This window comes from Ictidomys tridecemlineatus, chromosome 1, assembly GCF_052094955.1.
Source record: "Ictidomys tridecemlineatus isolate mIctTri1 chromosome 1, mIctTri1.hap1, whole genome shotgun sequence".
NCBI lineage: Eukaryota > Metazoa > Chordata > Mammalia > Rodentia > Sciuridae > Ictidomys > Ictidomys tridecemlineatus.
The window spans coordinates 172349163-172370723 of NC_135477.1; the positions used below are offsets into that span (position 1 = coordinate 172349163).

Genomic DNA, 21561 nt, shown 5'->3' on the forward strand with positions numbered 1-21561 from the left:
GTCTCCCCACCCTTGGAAGTGATGCTTCACCACTTAAAACCCAGAAACTTTTAAAGATTCCTTGAACTAACCCTGAGCCAATCACATTGGTATTACAGTGAAAAAATGCAATTTGTTCACATGCCAATTGGTTAAGGAAGCAACAACTGGGGTGGGGCACAGCACAGGGTTTCTTGTTATCACATTATGAGCACCTTTTACATTGTATGAGACTGACCCTTGTGTTCCTTATGTCTAATGTCCCAAAGAGAAAATCAGACCATGAACTCAGCCAGTTGAGTTCAAAGATTTAAGAGTTAGGAGTAATACTCTTTGGGGAAAATGTGTTCCTTTTGCCCACATGGTAGTTAGTTTCTCTTCTCTCCTGCCATTGCTTGCCCTTGCCTCATATCACAGGGAATACGTGTGTGTACAGGGGCACACACACACTCACTCTATGGTACAGTCAGCATTGTCCAAATGGCATATATGCATACCCGCTGTGCAATCAGTAAGAAAATCAGTAAGAAGCTGAACATTTTTAGTTACATAATATTTGATTACCGTGAATAAAAGAGAATAATCCCCTTAAACTCAGCCATGATGAATTTCTGAGATATGCATTTGAAAAGACTAGACTCTTATTAGAAAGTTGTTTCTCACTAACTCGTCTTTGGTAGTAGGAAATCTACAAGGGTCACCTAAATTTCACCTGGGTATAACTCTTAAACTTGACTACCTTGCAGATCGATTAAAATGTTGCATGGATTGCAAGTGGTATATTGTATAAGAAAATACCATGATAATGGAAATTTTTACTTTCTACACAGTCAACTCACATTTTTACTTAAGTCCCAGTGTGGGAAGTTGAATTCATGCCAGTTGCTGATCCTTGTTCAAAATGCCTTATTATCACCTGTTGAAACTGATATTGCTTCAAGCACAAACTCCCTGCTAATGCTGTCTTCCTCACCAATAAACACAAATACCATGCACTGTCTATTAGGTAGGACAATTAGATTTGTTTTTCACCTTATTAAAACATAATCTTTGATGACTGGGTGCCAAATGATATCAATTTGATTTTATGCTTCTCTATTAATTTACCTCACAATGCAAATCTGTTTCCTGCATTGAGATTTAGTTGAATGACAAAGAAATTTGGGATCAATCCTACAGAGACCAGAGATCCTGATCGACCAACAGTGAAATCATTAGACCGATGAAAGAAAATGCTATTGGCTTCTTCATTTAACAAATATTTTTTAAAATTAATTCCTGTGGATAGGAACTGTTCAAGATGTTAGGATACAAGCAGTGGTGAAAAAAAACAGAGGTTTGTGCTCTCATGTAGCTGATAATCTGGAGAGGACAGCCCAATAGGCGGAGTAAACAATGCACAGTTGAAAGAAGATAGAAAGCAATGTCAAAGAGGTTAGGAAGTTCTTCCTGTGAGCACATACATTTCTTCTGCCCTGAGGACCACTGTGCTTTTCTTCTTTCCGACTAGCACACTCCTACCATAAGTATCTGTTTGCATGGTTTTCAGTAATAACATCTCAAATCAAATGTCTCCTTCTAAAGTAGAAGTCCATCTCTGTCATTTTTTAAAATTTATATAATTCTATTTAATTTTCTTCAACAAATACATGATAATTTGTAGGACTTATATTGATCATTGATATCCCTTTGCTGGTGGTTTATATACGTCGTCTTCTGTAAGCAGAAGCTTCTGGAGGTAGCACTATATTTGGCTTAGTCACTCTTGCAATGAGAGATGCTGATACGATGGATTGATGCATAAATGAATTAAATGTTTAATGATTCACTGAACAACAATCAGTCCATTTCATTAAATATAAGTTAGAATTACTAATATTAGTAATTCTAATATCATCTCTAACTTCCTTTCACAACCCTGCCATAGACATTAATGTTTAGGGGGTCAGAATAAATAGTTACATTCAATTATTAGACTTACAAAAATTCTGAGTGCACCATAGTCTGCTATTTCCCCCGACCCCAGTCCATACTTTGCATTAAAAGGTTTAAAACATCACAAAAGAAGATCCAGGCTTTGGAATTAGTCTTGGAATCTATCCTTTGCTTTTAAATCTATAGTTATGCTACTTAGAACAAGTTACTAAATTTATGTAAGCCTCAAAGTCCTTTTCTTTTAAAAATAAAAGGACTTATTACTTACTTTTGATCACATTCTTAAATGGTATTATTTTTTCAACACAGAGATGGTAGTTCACTTTCAAAAAGATTCAAAGATAGTAAATTTCAACCTCCAAGTTCTTGACTCCACTGTTTGGCTATCATTTATTTATCCTACTTCTTTTAATCTTTCCATCATATGTAGGATTCCCTTACTAACTCCCAAGTTTTTGAGTCAGAGACTGGATGTCTCATTGGTCTCTGTAAACCCCCAATGCCTGACATGGTAATAGAAATAATACAGATCAGCCAGCATCTTTTTCTCTTGCCAAAATCATCCTCTATGATGTGTCTTCCAAAAGCTTCAGGCTTCATGAAGGAAATTTAGAGGTAAATGATTAGATTATGAGAGCTGTAACCTAATTGGTCCATCAGACCTTGGACTGACTGACTGACTGGGTACTAACTGTATTATTATGGGGTATGGCTAGAGAAGGTGGGTCATTGGAGGTGGACCCTGGAAGGGTGCATCTTCTCTGTGATCCTTCCTTTCTCTCTGCTTCCTGGCCACCATGAGTGAAGTAGCACTTCTCTGCCATGTCCTTCCGCCATGATGTTCTGCCTCATCTTGGGCTCAGAGCAATGAAGTCAATCAACCATGAACTGAACCTCTGAAACCATGAGTCAAAGTAAACTTTTCCTTCTCCTCGTTGTTCTTATCGGGTGTTTTGGTCACAATGATGAGAAGCTGAATAACACATCTCACTTATCGTAATCGGCAAGTAGAATAGGTCAAGGTTAGTCATACACAGCAATGCTAGGAATAGCAACTAATCTTTACAAACAGTATGTGCCAAGCACTTTCCTAACAAACAATCATTTGTTCACTTAATTTCCCTAATACTATTACAACATAGGCACTGTGTACTATTTTACTGATAAGGGAGCTCAGAAAGTTGGAAGCACAGCTAAGTTTTGATACAGACAGGCCTTGAAATAAAGAAGTCGATCCCAAGTCCAAGTTCTTCCAGCACTGAAATTCTGCTACTCCACTGGCTTTGTGTTCTTTGGCCTCATTATGCAATGATGTAAAATGCACAGATGCTTTCCAGTGTGTTGATGCCAGAAGGATCTTTGTTCTTTATTCTGGTCATTTCAGTAGTTTCCCTTAGTTGTCAGCCTATTACAGCTGCTAAAATATAAAGTCCTAATTATTTTCTCCATTATGCCTAGTGAGAACAATCCAACATGGAATTAGCATCTTCCTCCAAGGATTTATAGCCATTTAGCATTGTGTTGCCTTTTATTCTGTCCACAGAGTGCAGATAATGAGCTACTTCTGAGAAGTAAGATAGCCTGAGCATTTCATAATACAGTGAATATGATTGAAGTCATTAACCTATTACACTGGTTTGGTTACCAAAAAGAAGGCTTGCTTATCTGTGATCTCCAAAATAAAGAGGTAGGAAGAGGTGAGAAATCTTCCTCTTCTATCGGTTTAGCAAAGCAAGTAACTCAAACTTTCACCAAAAATCACTTAAAAATTTGGAGGTAATTTACATAGATTGGATAATTGTTTATCTTCTTTTTCCCCCTCCCCATGAGGAATAAAGCTGAAACAACTATCATTACTTGCTCCAGAAAATAAATATAGGTTTTCTTCATCGTACTTTGTGATCTTCCTCAATAGGGTGGAGGACAAAGGTACCTTTCAGCCACAAATAATGGCTCCACATTTACTGCTTCCCCTCCAGGACAAGTACTAATGCTAAAGTCAGCATCAAGAGTCTCAAAGGAAGAATGTTTGCACAAGCTTGAAATGAAAGTTTACAGGTTATTTGAATAAGTTTTTCTTGGATTACATGAATTGCGATTCCTTAATTCAACAGAAACACCTGTGCAGAGTGACTTGTAGTGGCCTTCAAAGTGTCTGGGAGCTTTAGAGGCCACTCTAAGAAACTGCTCACTCCATTGTGGCCTCTGCACCTCCAATGAAAAATGTTGCACCTGTTTCTAATTAAATTGAGGACTGACCTAATCTGATAATAATGGTCATTTTTCTCTAGTCCAGAGCTCCATTAAAACTCTACAATATGGCTGTGTAATTCTAAAATAGAATAAAATTTCCAAATCCCCATGCCCCAAATTACAAACAATAGTGCATGTAGCACTATTTTACTTGAACTTGAGAGTTCAAAGTGAAACAAAAATGACCTTCAGTGTTTAAGGATTTTTAAGCAGTTGCATAATAAGATAAACTCCTTCAAGAAAAAAAAAACACATGAAAGAGGTGATCGTATTATGTTACACCTAATGAAAAAATATCATATTCTATGGGAACAGCTACAGGTTAACTGGAAATAGCACTGATCCCTACTGTGGAGTCTTGTTTAAAGCCAAGAGAGCCAGATTCATCAACTTCTTCATGATAACTATGATTTCTATTTAGATATCAAATGAATGGCTGTTCAAAATTCCTTTCAGGAGTCTTAGAAATTTAAGCTCTCCATTCTTTTCCTTACATCAACATTTTCCATAGAAGATTTTGCATCTACCTGGACAGAGACTGAATTGTTGCATACTCTGGAGAGGTGACTGAGAAAATGGACTTTGAGGTAACTCGAGCCCTGAAACTCATTAACAAATTACTTACTGCCCAAAACCTCAGTTTCCTCAATTACACAATGAAGGCATTATTTGCTATTATTCATAATAGTAAAATTTTAAACATCCACTAGGAAACACTTTGCTTATAATAAAATAAAACAAAACAAAATAAAATGAAGAACTAGGTTCTTCTCATGTTTGCAGAATTCTGGTGACTGAGGGTCCACATGTAATGATATCAGGAATATGCATATTCTACCGCTGAAATTGCTGTGTGTAGCAATGCTATACATTCACAGACATTTTTACAGCCTATGAACAACATATCCTCCATGTATTTCGATGCTTCTCCTTTTTGCCATTTCAGTGACAATACAATACTTATTCTTCAGCCTGCAATAGGAGATTCATGTCTTTCTTTTTTTGTTGTTGTTAAAATAACGCAATTGTCATTTATTTTTTATTTTTTAAATTTTTTTTGTTTTAATTAGTTACACATGACAGTACAATGACCTAGACATATCATACATTTGAATCAGATGGGATATAATTTCTCATTTTTCTGAGTGTACAGGTTGCAGAATCACATTGGTCATGCAGTCATGTATATACACACAGCAATAATGATGTCTATTTTATTCTACTGTCCTTTCTTTCCCCCCTTCCCTCCCCTCCCATCACTTCTCTCTACCCAATTCTAAGGTGACCCTATCCTTTTTTTTTTCTCACATCATCATACATGTATTTTGTATAACCATGAGGATCATGTCTTTCTTAGGAGTACTTCCTACCTGCTTGAAAATCCCTGGAGTCTCTGATTATTCTTTTGTCCTTCAGAGGTACCCTTTACACTTTTGGGCTTGGTGTCAACTTTCAACACTACAAATGCTAAGTATTTCTTTAACCATGAACAAATGGTAGGAAGAAGGATAAAGAAGGGCGGTAACCCACAGGGAGGACATCAGACATATACATCAAAGAGAACCCAATAGGTCACAGGACTGGGGGTAACAGAAAACTTTATCAAACCAGACAAGCACCTGGGAAATGGGAATAGTGTGCCAAACCTCTCCTGTCATAGTTAATTATCACTCCTTAAGGGAATTAGCATCTCAAGACCACCTTACACCCATCCCTCTGGACCAGGCAGTCTCTACCCTTGGGACTAGGTCAATACAATCTTAACAAAAAAAGCTGCTGAGGGCTAAACAACAGGGTAGTAACCACTTGGGGAGATGAGCAACTAAGGTGAGAACAAGGGACCCAAAATTCTTAAAAACCCTGACTCTGTAAGAACCATGTCCTCCACCCCCACAAGGTGGCCTACACAATGTCTGTCCTGAAAGTCTCTACTCTCACTCTTTCTAATAAACTTCCGCTTGTTATTCTGTGAGATTTGTCTAACTTTCTTCTAAAAAAAAAAAAAATCACAAGAACTGGTGCCTATGGACTCCCAGGGTCACTTCAGCTGTGCAAGGGGGTCACCTCTGTGACAAAAACACAGTCAAAGCAAACTTTCTTCTGAAGTCAACGGACATTAGGACAATGAGGGACCCATCTAGATGATAGGAAAGGATACTCACTGATGACTGGAGCATGAGTCCGTAATATTTAGGAAGAAGGAAGGTGGCCAGATTTGCTTTTTCCTCTTTTTAAGTGTTTTTAAACAAATATCCAGCTAAATGTTGAACCAAAAAAAGCCCAAGGTTATTTCCTAGAATCATAGGTACATAGTGTCTCTGTTTCCAAGGTCTGAGGGATGGTGTGCTTCTGATCCTAGTACTGTTGATTCGGATTTGAACTATTTGCTGCTGATGTCAGCCAGACAATGACAACTCTGAGTAACAGAGTAACATCACAGGCAGCAGCAGCTGCAGAAGCAAGAAAAACAAGAACAAACCCTGGTTTGGAAGTTGGAAGTTTGAGGTTAAGCTCTGCTCTACTGGTATCTCTATATGGAGGTACACTTGCTACTCTCTCCAAATCTCCCTTTAAACCAGAAGATGAACTTGAAGATGTTTGAAATAACCTCCCAATACCTTTATTTTTAATTTAAATAATTCTATCTTATGGAAAAAATATGGGAAAGAAAGGTGTTTTAAAAATGAACAACATCTTTTTGAAAAAAGAATGTATTCTGTAACACTCCATTTTATGAGTCTTTTCCCACACAGGGACAGGCAGAGAGATTTTGTTTTGTTTTCTTTTGTTTTTCTTCTGTTTGAAGGCTGCGAAAACTGAAAAGAGTTGTTTGTCACACTCTGGCCAGAAGGAACTGATATTCTTAATAAAATCTCTTTTGTTCTGCCTGACAAAATATATGCACTGAATAGATCTATGAAAATGAATTAAGCCAATTAGGAAATCCAAGTTAAAAATTGATATATTAATGTTTAATAGACTGCATTTCAGCATGGGGTGGCTACTTAGTTATCCCTGTGGTAAAACTTTTGGAGAAGAGAAAGGATGAAATATAATAAAACCCTGCTTGTCTAAGTCCATTACTGGCTGACATTATCCTTTGCCATTTTCCCAATGACAGAACAGACGTAGCAGGAGGTGGCTGAATTGCCTTCTGCTTCCTGCTGGATCTTTCTTTAAGAATGTGAAACTTTAATTAGAAGTGACAAGTTTCTGATCCAGTGTTATCTACAGGAGGCATGCATGTGAAGTCAAGGCTTCCCTCCTCCTCACATAAAAACAAATGGCTATTTTCACAGGGGTCAGCTATGATAGAGAGCAAGAAAGCCATTCCTTCCAGAGAACTGTACTAGTGAAGTCAGCAACAGTGCAGCTCCAGAGCATTTTTAACAAATTGCAACAACACAACTGAAAGATGAAAAACTGTGCTGCAAATAGCTTTGCCTCTCATTAAAACATTAAGTGCATGTTAAGTAATAGTCCTACATTTTACAGCAATGACCACAAGCTCATTTCACCCTACATGAAAACCATAAACCACATCCTATATTGGATGAAGTAATTTAACCTAAGTATATCCTATAATGGTTAAAGAATGAAATTGAGGAGGGTTTTATTGACAAGGCAACCAGAAACATCATAAACTGTTTTAAAAAATAAGAACACAAAATGGTATGAAGAATATTCTTTTTTTTGTTTTTGTTTTTGTTTGAGGTTTTTATGGATGGGGGTGGGTACCAGAGATTGAACTCAGGGGCACTCAACCACTGAGCCACATCCCCAGTCCAATTTTGTATTTTATTATTGGAGACAGGGTCTTACTGAGTTGCTTAGTGTCTTCCTGTTGCTGAGGCTGGATTTGAACTCCCACTCCTCCTATCTCAGCCTCCTGAACTGCTGGGATTACAGGCATGCACCAATGCGCCTCGTAGAAGATTCATTTTTTGTTTAAAAAATCACATACATGCTTTTTTAGAAGAAAACTATATGAAAGTGTATAGAAAAGGAACAAGTAACAGTTACCTCTGAGTGGCAGGATTAGGGGACATTTTTTTTCATAATTTAATCATATTTTCTAAATTTTCAAGGAGAAATAAATGCCATTTCATAATTGGATAGGTGTTTCCTTTGTGTTTTATTTTTGAGAAGTTTTTAATGTGACAAATATTTATGATGAAAAGTTAATTACTTGTCATAAATAATAATGTCCAATTTGGTTGTAGATTCTGTTTTTATTAAAATATCCACTATTGTGCTTGCAAAAGGATATTACTTATTGATAATTCAGGTTGACTGCTCTTTTATATAAATGAATGTAATTATATTGTTTTTATTTTTAATGAACTAAAAATTTTTCAAGAAGATAAATGCCATGGCCAGAGTACTAAAAAAATGTTAAATACTGCTATGTGCATAATTAAATGGAAGTTCTAAAAAGATATTTGCCTTGTATTAGCAAAATCACATAGTTATAGGTTTTAGGAGGTAGAATAAACATTTAGAAATCATTTAAGTAAATAATTAGATGAATTACTAATTTTCAGACTAGTGTATTAGACTCTAATTCCCTGAATAATATAATTATTCATTAGTTTTGAAATCTTATATATGATATATTTACTTTTAACATGTGTATATTATAAATAAATAACAATCTGAATTACACACATATAACGTTCTTTATAATGGTCAATACTATATTAAACTGGTTTCTACCTGCTATACTTTAGCCAGGTTTATGGATAAAAATTATGTATTTGGGGGGTGGAGTTGTGACTCAGTGGTAGAGCTCTTGCCTAGCATGCATGAGGCACTGGGCTTGATCCTCAGCACCAGATAAAAATAAAAAATTAAATAAAATAGAGTTCTATGTCCATCTCCAACTAAAAATATTTTTAAAAATTCTGTATTTTCTGTTATTTTTTACTTGATTGGGTCAATATTATTTTGGAATAGAAGCTACTTCAATCTCTTCGGACTATCTGGTATATAATTAGCTATGAATTCTTACACCTACTCAATTAAAAAGTCTTTCATTGACAGTTCTGCAGCTTGGTTACTGCCACAGAAACATTCTTCTTCTACCTGGCCCTATCTCTTGATTAAAATCTCTAAAGAGTATAGTAAAATATAAGAGTATTTTATTTTATTATCAAAGTGGAGTCATTGGGCTTTAGCTGCAGCTAGGAAGGGTGTGTGTTTATTTATGGTCTGAATATTCATCTCCTTCTGATTCATGAGTTGACCCTAATCAGAAAGTGAGGGTACGAGGAGGAGGTGAGGCCTCTGGAGGTGGTTAGACCCTGAGGGCACAGCTATCATCAATGCCATTAAGTCCCTTATATAACCTCAGATGCTACCGTACCTTCTTTCTGCACTTACAGACTCCGTAATTGTGACTTTTCTGAAGTTATAAGGCACCCTTTTATGGCATTGTGCCACAACAGCCAGAAAGGAATAAGATGGTGAGATTATATTCAAAGATTTCACTATTTTTCAGCCACAAACTACAATTTTCTGATAGGGAGGAAAACACATTGTTCATAACTTTTTACCATAGCTCTTTAAATAAAGTTGAGAAAAATGGAGGAGTGATAAGACATGAAGAGAAGGAAAGGAAAGGTTTGGTTTAAAAAGAATCATGCAATGCTTGAGTAAATGAAAGCTACTGACCACGTGCTTCAAATGGGCCACAGGACAGCTTTTAAAGACTGTCACAGTTGCTCAGGTCTTAAAACAGGAAAACTATTGCTCACTGTTGAGCTCAAGCAACCACATGCAATGGCTGGAGATCCCTGGCTCCAGTACATCTGTGTCCTCAACATATCTGACAGTCCTCCAAGTTCTCTTCACTAGCTCCTTCTCATTCTAGACGAGGCAGGCAGAGACCCTGGCATTGTCTCCTGATTCTAGACAAAAGACCTCCTGTCTTCCTTCACAAAATAATGAAAAAAATAATGGGTAAAACTAAAATTTTCTACCCATCTCTACATTCACTGATTCGGTAATATCAAGTAACATCAAAGACTCACTATCCACCTGTTAGTGTGCTACTTCATAAAGCATTTCATTTTCTAGTCTGATGTTTTGGTGCATTCTTTTACATTCATGGATCCTTGATACAAAAATGATGAGTTATAACAAAATTTATATCACCAAATTCGCCCCTGGAGAATCAAATCAAGGTTCAGCAAGAAGTGAGAGACCAAAGACGGAATTAAAGCCCAAGCTCTATTAAACAGCGCTCGGTTGGTTCAGAAACTGGTTGATGTGCACAGTTGTGTCCACTTATCCACCCCTGCAGTGTTAGGACTCTGTTCTCTGAGTCTGAAATTATTATCAACCTGATGAACAATGGGAAAACAGAGAGGAAGCTGCACATCTAAGCTTTTGGAGAAGGGGAAACGAACAGAGATCTAATCAGGATCAGAAAATAGCCTATAACAGGAAGATCTAATATATTTTTCCTATTTCTAAGTCTCAGTCTTCAGTTTGAACTTCCAACAGCCGTGGTACCTTGATGAGGGCTTGCTGCAGAGAAGTTAGTGTGCTATGCTCAAAACCCATGCTAACCAAACACAATGCATCACCATGAGTAGACTTGGCACTCTTGCTGAAGAGTACAGTCAGAAGCAATGGGCATGCTCTTGTGGGAGAATTTCACAAGGAAGTTAGCCAAGTATTAGCTGGAGAGCTTTGACCTTGCTGTTTGGATGGTAGCTTAGCCTGGCCATCTGTGGTCATGGATGCCACCCACTGAGTCGCACATACACTGAAATGAGATGGCCTTTCTGTAAATACAGCTCCTCCTGTTCTTAAATGATTCTCCACCTCCAAAAGGTCAGAAAGAACATTACTTGACTACAGATCTCTTAAATTATGAGTCATGTTTCCTAGATAACAGAAATAAAGGACTATTGACATCTGAAGCATAACTGTCTCCCTTTCCAAATTTTGTTATGAACATTTTCAAACATACAGACAGGTAGAAAGAATGACACAATGAACACCTACATAGCCATCACTGAGTTCAACAAGCATTACATTTTGCCTTATGGCTTTCTCTATCCTTACTGTGTTTTAATGCCTGAACATTTCACCAAAGAAAAACCTATGAAAGAAGCTCACTCAGATCCTGTGAATGAGTGTCTGTCCCTCCTCCTTCCAGCCTTCCCAGGTCTCAAGGTGTGAAGAGTTTATACTCTTAGCTTATGCCTTGAACTCACCTGGCATTCAGCTCAAAGGCCTTGTTATTCCTTGTTCACCATCTTGGTATTTAAAGCTCTACCTATCTCAACCTCCCTGTCTAGGTCTATATGACTCCCTTGCAGTTTGCTTTAGTCAGGCTGATGAACCCACCAACACCAAGTTCTTCACAATGGTCTTACCAGTGCCCTAGGAATCTACACACCCTGAATCATCTTTTAGTAAACTTGAACTGAAGACCTAAACACTTGAACTCAAGATGTAAAAATGCACTTGTTATTTTGGACCTTATGTGATCAATCAAGAATAAAGTCTGTATCTATAGAGCCAATGAAAACTATTTCCACCAAGCTTTTCTTAACCTCTTTTTAATTTTCTGCCAGGTACGTTCAGGTGATTCCTACTATTTATTTCCATCTTACCATCATGTGAAGAATAGGACAGAGCGATGAAGAGTAATACCTCTGCATTCAGCGTTCAGATGACTATGACCCCAAGCACAGTGGCAGTGTAATCTTACACATGACATCATTTCTTCATGCAATATGGAGAAACTAGTACCATCTACTTTGTAGACCTAAAGTTAGCATTAAATGAGGTAAGGCATGCATAGTTCTCACAGAGTGATGAGTATATGTTAAATCCTTCATTGAGGACTACCCTCTGATACTGATATTTTAAGTGTTGTTTCAATACAGCCATTATTGAATACTGACACAAGATAAATTTCCTGTTAGACTGCCAGCAATTAAAAAAAAATGACAAAATTGAGGGTGGGTGAGCAGGAGGAGGATCTGAGCATCTGTGAATCAATCCTGTCAGTGGAAATTTTAGTTGAAATAAAATGTTCTACTATTTATCCATAAAAAATGAAATGATACATTCATAAATGTTTTAAAAATTAATTTTCTGAATTAACAATACAATTAAGAAAACAATCACAATTTGTGAGGCTGCTCTGTGCATGTCAAATGCTTTCATGAATCTGCATGTTTGATCTAGCAGCCCTTTTTGGGAAGTGGGGATGGGAGAATGACGATTTCCTACCATCAATTGTTCAAAGCACAGAAATGGTATCCATTTGGTCTTAATGGTACAAATGAATAATGGAGTAGTCACTTTTTTTTTTTGGTATGACTAGTGACAATGCATAAAGTCAATTCATCATCTGTACTGGTATTCCTTGTCTCTCTCAATTCTGAAGATATTCTGATTGCTGATCTTCCTGTACTCTCAACTACATATGTATGCATTCACAAATTCATTCCCAATATTCACTGAGTTGCTATTTACATGTAGGTGCTTTGTCACTACTGGATTTGTTATTCATATTGTTATTATTAATATTATTGATATTGGTGATTGAGTCCAGGGGCACTTAACCACTGAGCCACATCCCCTGCCTCTCTCTTTTTTTAAAAAAAATTATTTATTTATTCCTTGTTTAGTTGGACATAATACCTTTGTTTTTTAAATTTATTTATTTTTATGTGGTGCTAAGGATGGAACCCAGGGACTGGGTCGCAGTAGGTGAGTGCTCTACAGCTGACCCACAACCCCAGTCCCTCCCACAGTCGTTTTAAAATATTTTATTTAGAGATAGTTTCCTACTGAGTTGCTTAGTGCCTCACTATGTTGCTGAGGCTGGGTTTGAACTCATGATCCTCCTGCCTCAGGCTCCCAAGCTGCTCAGAATACAGGTTATGTGTGCCCACAGCCGGTATCAGTACTGGATTTAAAAAGAAAATACAACAGATCTCTATCCTATAGGTGAGTATTGTAGGGAAAGAGTAAGAGCTCGGGATGATTTCTGCATGAATTCTTTGAAGATGAGATGATTTGATGGGAAATGTATGTCCATCACCGAGTCCGCTGCATGGCCACTGCTTGCCATTAGCAGTCCTCCCACTGTTCCCTGACCAATGGCCAGCTTATTATTTCTGTCTCTCCTCTGCCTTCTTCCAGATCCCTACTTCTCTCTATGCTTAACTTTTAAGAAGTGGGAGCTACAACCTTTCCATGTTTTCCATGGTCCACACGGCCACTCATTCATTAAGGTCTTTGTGACTGCCTGTGTTACGTGGTTGACTTCAAGATGTATGTTTAGCAAAATGTATCTGCTGAACACAATTATTTCCATTAGTGATTTTTAAAGTCACCACTGTGGTGGTATTTTTTCAGACAATGTTCAGCGTATTTTCTCTCTGTTTTTCTTCCTTCCTAAAGAAGCATGTACATGAGCAGTGTGGGTGTCTAATCCATTATTTTGCCTCCAGGGCTCCCTCTATGTCCTTCCTTTGTCGTTGTTTTTTTTTTTTTTTCTCCCTCCCTTGACAGCTAAATGCCTCTTTCTACAACCATGATAAACAGAATCTGAATCTCAGGGTCTATGATCACACATGAGTCAAGCATAAAATAAAAATGAGATAAAACAGGTAAGAAAAATATTCAAGTAGAGGTATCCCTGTGTAGCACTGGGCTCTGGTTTTGAAACTGGAACAGAATTCAAATTCCATCTCCAGTGATTTTTATTTTTGTGTGTGTGTGTGTTCTTGGGAAAGGTTCATCATCTTCTGTTTGTTCATTTGAATGTAAACTCATAACAGTTCCTAATATGTGGGGTTATTATAAGGATTAATACAGTAGCTCCCCCTTATCCTTGGGAGGGATGTTTTTCAAGATCTACAGTGGATGCCTAACACCATGGAGGGGGGGTATCAAACCCTATGTATACTATGCTTTTTCCTATGCATAAACACCCATGGTACAGTTTTATTTATAAAGCAAAGCATAGTGAGAGATTAATAACAGTACCTAATAATAAAATAGAACAACTATAACCAAACAGTACTTGAGTTTACACGAATGGAATGTGCTCTCTCTTAAATTTTCTTATTGTACTCACCTTCTTATGCAATGATGTGAGGTGATGCAAAGCCAGCCCAAGGAGATGCAGAGAAGTGACCCGTGACCGGCAAGGGCATTGTGATGCAGCTTTAGGTGACCACGGACCTTCTGACACTGTGTCAGGAGGAGGATCATCTGCTGCGAGTGATCTGGGATCACAGAGCTATGACAATATTGATGGGTGGATGTCAGGAGGAGGTAATGTCAGTGGTTAGTGATCTTTGGTAGCTGATTGCAGAAAAATTTTGGAAGAACATCATAACCAGAAGTTGCTGGTCTTCCTTTTGAACTCATCAACGCATTGCTGCTGCGGAGGTTGTAATCCTTCAGTGATCACATGGATAACTTTAATGCTGTATTCCATCTGAGGATCGCATTCCATAGTCTTGTCCCTTAATGTCTGAATAATTAGAAATCCTTCAGCAAATTTTAGGAATGCCCACACTGCTGGTTCTGCTTCAGGTTTTTCTTCTTCATCTTATTCTGTCTCTATGGGAGACTCATTGAGTTCTTAAAATTCCTCATCTGTTAACACTTCTTGATGGCCTTCCATATGTTGTTCCACTTTTTCACCAAGTGTGTTGGCAAATCCTTCTCCACCTACTTGCCTTGTCCTGGAAATGATTTTCTTAACTTTTCCATCATTCCCTGGGAAGACTTTACCATAATTTATTACCTCACTCTTTAAGTTACTCCCAAGGATATTGACAATGTCTTGTTTCAACTCATTATTGCAATTCTTGATGGGTATTATTTCATCAGCAAGAATGAATTATTACCATTGCTGTATTATATCCAGATTAAGGTCTATATCATCTGCTGATCTAAAGCAATCAAATGCCAGGTGGATATATGGGGCCTTGACAAACTGAACAAAGCTCTGGCCAAGGATCTAAAGCAATGAGATTGTATTTGGAGGTAAACATAGAATGTGGGCATTTTGATTTACATAGTAAGCAGATTCAAGATGGCCAGGGACACTGTCTACTATTAATAGGACTTCAAATTCCAACTTTCCCTCTTCCAAGTATTTTCTCACTTCTGAGATGAAGCACTAGAAGAACTTTTTCATAAACAGGATGGCTGTTGCCCACTCTCTCTGATTATGTTGCCAGAACATGGGCAGAAAACTCATTTTTGTTTCAAGTGCATGTGTATTCTCTACTCTGCATCCTATGCCTGACTTTCTCACATGCCCGATTGCCTCACAGTACCAGAGTTGACAACCTGCCCTTTCATACTTCACGCCCTCATTTCCTTTGTTTTTTTTTTCTTTGAATGTGGGTTCTATTGCATATCTTAGTTCAAAAGAGCTCAGTTTCACTGAATTTGAAGATGTACTTTGGATGCGATCCTTTGTCCTTAATCAGCTTCTTCAATTCTGCCAGAAATGTGACAGCAGCTTCTGCATCAGCAGATGCAGCCTTCCCAGTAAATTTTATATTTTTTCAGTTTAAACCTATTTCTGAATTGGTGTCACCATTCCTTTCTTGCAGTAAATGGTTTGGTGTCAGTGGTTTCTGGGGATCCTGTGTCAAAGTCTTCTTAGGCTCAGTTCTTTTTAGCAGAAGATACTATTGTCAATGGGAACACATTTTCTTGACATGTCTTCCACCCACAATTTTAATGCTTTTTCCATCTTAACTAAGCACTTATCACTTACTGTGGCTATAACTTTTACATTTTGAGGTGGGAGAGCAAACTAGCACGGAAATCTTTTTCCTTCTTCACAATTTTACACTTAAAAGATAAATTCCTTATTGTGGATCTTAGCAAATTAAGTGTATGATGCTTTTTCATTCCTTGTAACTCAAAAACACTCACCTTTTCACTTAAAGGGAGCATTTTACAACTTCTCTTTGGCACATGTGAACTGCCAAAGTGGCATATGTGAACTGGCAATTTAAGACCATATTGAGAAAAATAAGGGTTATTTGAATGCAAGCACTGCAATACTTTGATGGGACATGATTACCAAGAGAGTTACTAAGTGACTAATAGTTGGGTAGCACATACTGCAAGGAAACACTGAACAAAAAGATGATTCACATCCCAGGTGAGAGAGATCCAGATGGCAACTAAGATCTTATCATGTAACTCAGAATAGTTAAATAGTTAGTAGTTTATTTCTGGAATTTTTATATATTTTCAGACCTCACAGTTGAAATGGAAGAAAGTCAAACTGTAGATAAGGGAGAGACTACTGTATAATAATGCATGGGAAACACTTAGCTCAACATTGAACTCTAGTGTTCAGTCAATGGATAATACTATTATTAGTACTATCATCACCATTCCATAAAATAGAATAGATCAGAGGTTACTGAAAATGTTAAAATTTGTAATATCTTCCACTATAATACATCCTTGATGAATGTTATTTTATTAGCAACAGTGACTTATTCCCACCACTGCACTATGTCCAGACTAAGATCTGTATCAATTGTTGATCAAATGCAATCAAAGGCCAGGCGAGAAGACGTGAACTATAACGAAAAGAAATTCTCTGCCTTGCATTATTCTCAGAAATGTGTGTGTGTGTGTGTGTGTGTGTGTGTGTGTGTGTGTGTGTGTGCATTTTCTTCATTTTCCCCGGGAAGTCATATACTCCTTTTAATACAAAATAAAATTTAAAAGTAGAAATTGCCTAATTTAAAATGATCCTTATCCACATAGCATAGCATCACAATTCTTTTCTGACAGGGAGGTACCTTTAAGAGTATGAATATCCTATTAATAAGCATAAAACAACTACTTTGTTTATTTTCAGGTCAGAATGCTCCTTGGAGGGTGCGAGGGCACACTAAGCCTTCCTGTCATCAGAGGACCATGACCCAGTTCAGGCAGCTCAGGAGCAATTTACAAAACAGAGCATCTGCCACATTCAAACACAATCATTCGGCATCCATGATTTTTTTCTTTTTCCATTCTGAAGAAACCTTGCATCTCTGTTACTTTGATATTGTTTATCCCTATTCCTTAAAGAAAGCAGCTTTAGGATCAGCAGCTGATTTTGGAAGATAATTCAGAAAATAAAAACTTAGTCTTAGCTGGTGCTAAGTCCCTTTGTAAACATGCTATCCTAAGCTCTCAGATATTTACTGGATAGGAGGTTTAACTGTTTATCAGCAAAATTGCAGGCACAGTAAAGAAAACAGCACATTACTCTTCTGTTACAAAAATCAATAATTATTTTGTTCAGGAAAAGTTAAATATTAAAATGGATACTACAGACCTGAGGCCATAAAGGACTGTGCCATCTGGATGCAGGCGGATCATGCGGTTTTTGACAGTCACTCCATGAACAAATGACTTCTTATCGTTCAGGAAGTAGGTATCAGGCACCCAGAGCTGATCTGCCACTCTGTTGTCCAAAGTCAAGTTTAAAGGTATTACATTATAGGACAGCCTCTTATCTCTCCAGGCTTGCTGAAAGTACATTGTCAAGGTATAATCCTGTGGATATGAGAAGAAAAGTTTTTATTTGTTACCAAAATACACTCGTTGCATAGACAAGCACCTCATTGTTACTGAGAAAACAATACATATGGCCAAACACCATAAACTACCCCTAGATAAGTACACAAATATATTTTATTAAATGCATTCTTCCTAGACAACCACTGTGTGCCATACATGCACTTTGGTAAGGGCTTTAAATACAGGAGGAGGGAAGAGAATATATCCATAGGAAGTTTATAATATATTTCCCAGGAGGAAAGATACTAAGACATAAATACGTGATAATTAATTTGCATTTTTGAAAGTGTAGTATACAGGACTATTGTAGGTGGGTTATATCATATTTTTTAAAAATAGCCATGTACTTGTTTTCTTGTCTTCTAAAAGAATTAATGAGCATATCAGACCTAAGGTTTCATATATTCACTCATTCAACAAATGTGTTATTTGTAAGTATGATGTGACAGGCATTATGGAGGAAATGGGGTAAAAGTGTTTTGTTTTATTTTTTTTTAAAAAAAGGTTAAATGCATGTTCTCAGGGAAGTTTTAAATAAAGCATAGAAAAATGATAAAATAATGTCAAATAATGCTCCATTATACTATGCAAAGAAAGGAGAACATGAGATACTTCACTGGGATTGTAAAGAAAAAGCTCTTTAAGGAGTTGGCATGTTGAGACCAGGTAAACAGCCCAATTCACTGGCTCTCAGCAGAATATCCCAAGCACTGGAGAGTCTGCAAAGGACCTGAGGAAACATGGGATTGGAATATGTAAAGAAAAGAACAGAGACCTGCTGTTTAGAGCCCAGTGATGCACAGAGTGGTAATGGACCAGTGAAGAGAAACAGCCTCATGAAGTTCACACTTCAGTACAGAATGCAAGTTTAAAAGAATAGTTTAGAAAGTAATTAATTTATTACTGTAGCAATTGCAAGAGTTAAAAAAAAAAAAAGAAAGAGAATCCTAATCAGTCTAATCCATATGAGTTTCCCAGCAGAGGTGACATTTTCACCAAGTCTTAGCTGACTTCCTAGCTAACTGAACAACATTAACTCAGTCAATACAACATGAGAATTTAAATCCATGGATTATGGATCAACATGCGGGGGCTCCTCGTTTTTCAGAAAATGAAATGCTACAGAGGGAGCACTGACCTTGGAATTTCAACTTTATTATTTCTCTACTTTTTTTCTAGGGTGTACATTTATATCACTTCCTTTATATTTCTTTTAGAGTAACCATAACCAGGGCTTTTAATTCAAACTTGGCCTAATCAGGAAATTATAAAGGGAATTAAATGTACAACTCAAGTGAAATTTATAAACTACAAAAGCTATACATAATGAATGAATCACCTGCATATTTACTGTAAGATTTTTATCCACCAGAGGCCTATGGGTACAATGTAATTGCTTTCTCCCCTTCATCTGAACCACTAAGTGAAGGACCAAATGTTCATTTGAAAAAAGATAATTACAACTCTAGTTCAAAATCAATTCACTATGCCCTACTTGGGGGTTTCAAGAAAAAAGAAACTAGGATGATGTTTTAATCATCTCGGAAACCCCAGGTGCAACACAATGCCTGGGGCACAAATAATGAATCAATGAGGGTCCCATAAGGCACACCAGTTGGACTTCTGCCCGTAATTGGACAGTTCTGTGTGTAAGATGCTTTAATCTTCATGAAGTCCTCATTTCCCACACTTGGTTGAGATTTACAATCATAATTTAGTTACACCATTTGAAAATATAACTTATAAGATGATATGCATAAACATAGAATAGGTTTTTTAAAGCAAACTACAGTCCCTGTGAAAACAGTAAAATGTTTTCTGTGGTTTCAAAAATGGACATATTTGGAAGAAATTCATAAGTCCCTGTGCAACCTTTTAAATTTATGACCAAACTTCTAACAAAAGATGAATTAACATTCTAACAGCATATCAAATATCCCACGGTGGGCTTCTTTTCTGCAGCATTCTGTTTTATCCACAGTCTCTAGAAAAGCTTTTTATTTATATATACATATATATAAAAACTTGAAGATTCTCAAATTATGTAGCTAGAAAACAGAAAAAAAAAGGCCAGTTGTATTTTTTTTCATGTGTGTACATTACAAATAACTTAAAAAGAGGACATATATTAAAAATTCAATTAATACTTGGAGAGGATGAATCCGGGGATTTCAAATTCTTGCATATAAAATGGAAAATATGATTATTATTTTTATTGGAAGATAAAGCTATTTATACCTCCTTGATAATAAATCCCGTTGAGATTTAGGAGAATTTAGTTTGGAAGATGCTAGAGTTTACCAATCAGCTGAGATGTGTTTGGACACATGAAATCATATTCTCTTTGGGGCTAAATAAATGGTAATATTGTGAGATCCTGTGTTACATGCTAACTCCTGTTATTTGTCAGCAAGTTACTGCCTGCTAAGAAATGCTCCCAGACAGACCCTGGTGATTCTGCAAACTGTCACATCAATTTCCATTTCATTTATTTTTAAATTACACATCCTGACATTATCAAAAGGGGTAGAAGCTCTTGAATCTGTAATCCATGTTATCTCCAAACAGGAAGGGATTTAGATGATTAAAACTAAAGACAAAAGATTTTCAACATTAAACAAGTTAGAGTAAGCCTACTATATGCTCTTTCTCCAACTAATTTCGAGGATAAATCCTGATCCTGGAAGGAATAAAATAGCATCTAACTGTGAACTTTGCAAAGCATATGGTAGAGGGCAGCACAAGGAGAAGAAAGACCATCACAGATGGGAGATTCATATTTGTTTTATTTTTCTTCTATTTCTGTTATTTACTTAAAGTAAAACACACATGCACGTACACAGAGTCAAAAGCATCCATGCCTAAGTGGAGAGATATAGCATGTTCCTGGATTCACAGAGTGAACAGTAAGATGCCAATTCTCTCTGAATTGACCTAGAGATGAAACTCAGTCCCTAGCTAGATACTACCTAGCAGATTTTTTTGAACATATTGACAAAAAGGTTCTAACATTTATGTGGAAAACAAAGGAAGAAGAACAGCCAAAATGATGCTAAAAGGGAAGATCCAACTTGAAGGACTGACTGTGATTGTAAGAGTTACTCCTATGCTAGACTAAGACAGAGTAGTAGCATTGATAGAAACACAGACTGATGAAACAAGAGAGTCTAAAAACAAACCCCTACACCAGTATGTTCACTTGGTTTGTGTCAGAGGTACAGACTGTAGAATGTCTAATGCTTTCAACAAATGAATTAGGTTAACTGGAACATCTATGTGCAAATAGACATAGAAGCTTGACGTGGAGTTCATATCATGTAAATCCATCATAGATTGAAGTAAAATTACAAGACCTTGAAATGAAACAGAAGAAATTCTTAGTGACCTTGAGTTAGACAAAGACTTCTCTGATGCAAATCCAAAAGAACAACTGATAAAACAAAATAAAAAAAATTGGTCAACTGAATCTCAATAAATCTAAAAAAATTTGCTGCATGAAAAACAGAATGAAGAGAGTACAAATACAAACCACAGACTGGGATAAAATGTTGACCGCCCACATATGTGACAACATAAGGGAATAAAGAATCCTCAAAACTCATCAAACAAGCCAATAAGAAATATACAAAAGATATGAGCAACACTTAGCAAAAGAAAATGCAGAAGGTTTTCTCTAATATGTGGATACTAATTCACAATAAAGCAGTGGCAACTAGGGAAGAATAGTGTTACCCTAGATTAGGCAGAGGGAATTGATGAGGGGAAAGGGGAGGGGATGTGGGCATAGGAAAGATAGTAGAA

General features: G+C 36.9%; 1 protein-coding gene across 5 annotated transcripts in view; it reads right to left on the minus strand.

Annotated features, from left to right (window-relative positions):
* Positions 1 to 21561, minus strand: part of Gabrb2 (gamma-aminobutyric acid type A receptor subunit beta2) — a 232748-nt gene that overhangs the window by 132269 nt on the left and 78918 nt on the right. For all 5 annotated transcript variants that reach the window (XM_021726465.3, XM_078052045.1, XM_021726464.3 and 2 more), the window contains one exon: positions 17516 to 17736. In XM_021726465.3, coding sequence (XP_021582140.1) covers positions 17516 to 17736 — 221 coding nt within the window. The remainder of the gene's footprint in view (positions 1 to 17515; positions 17737 to 21561) is intronic.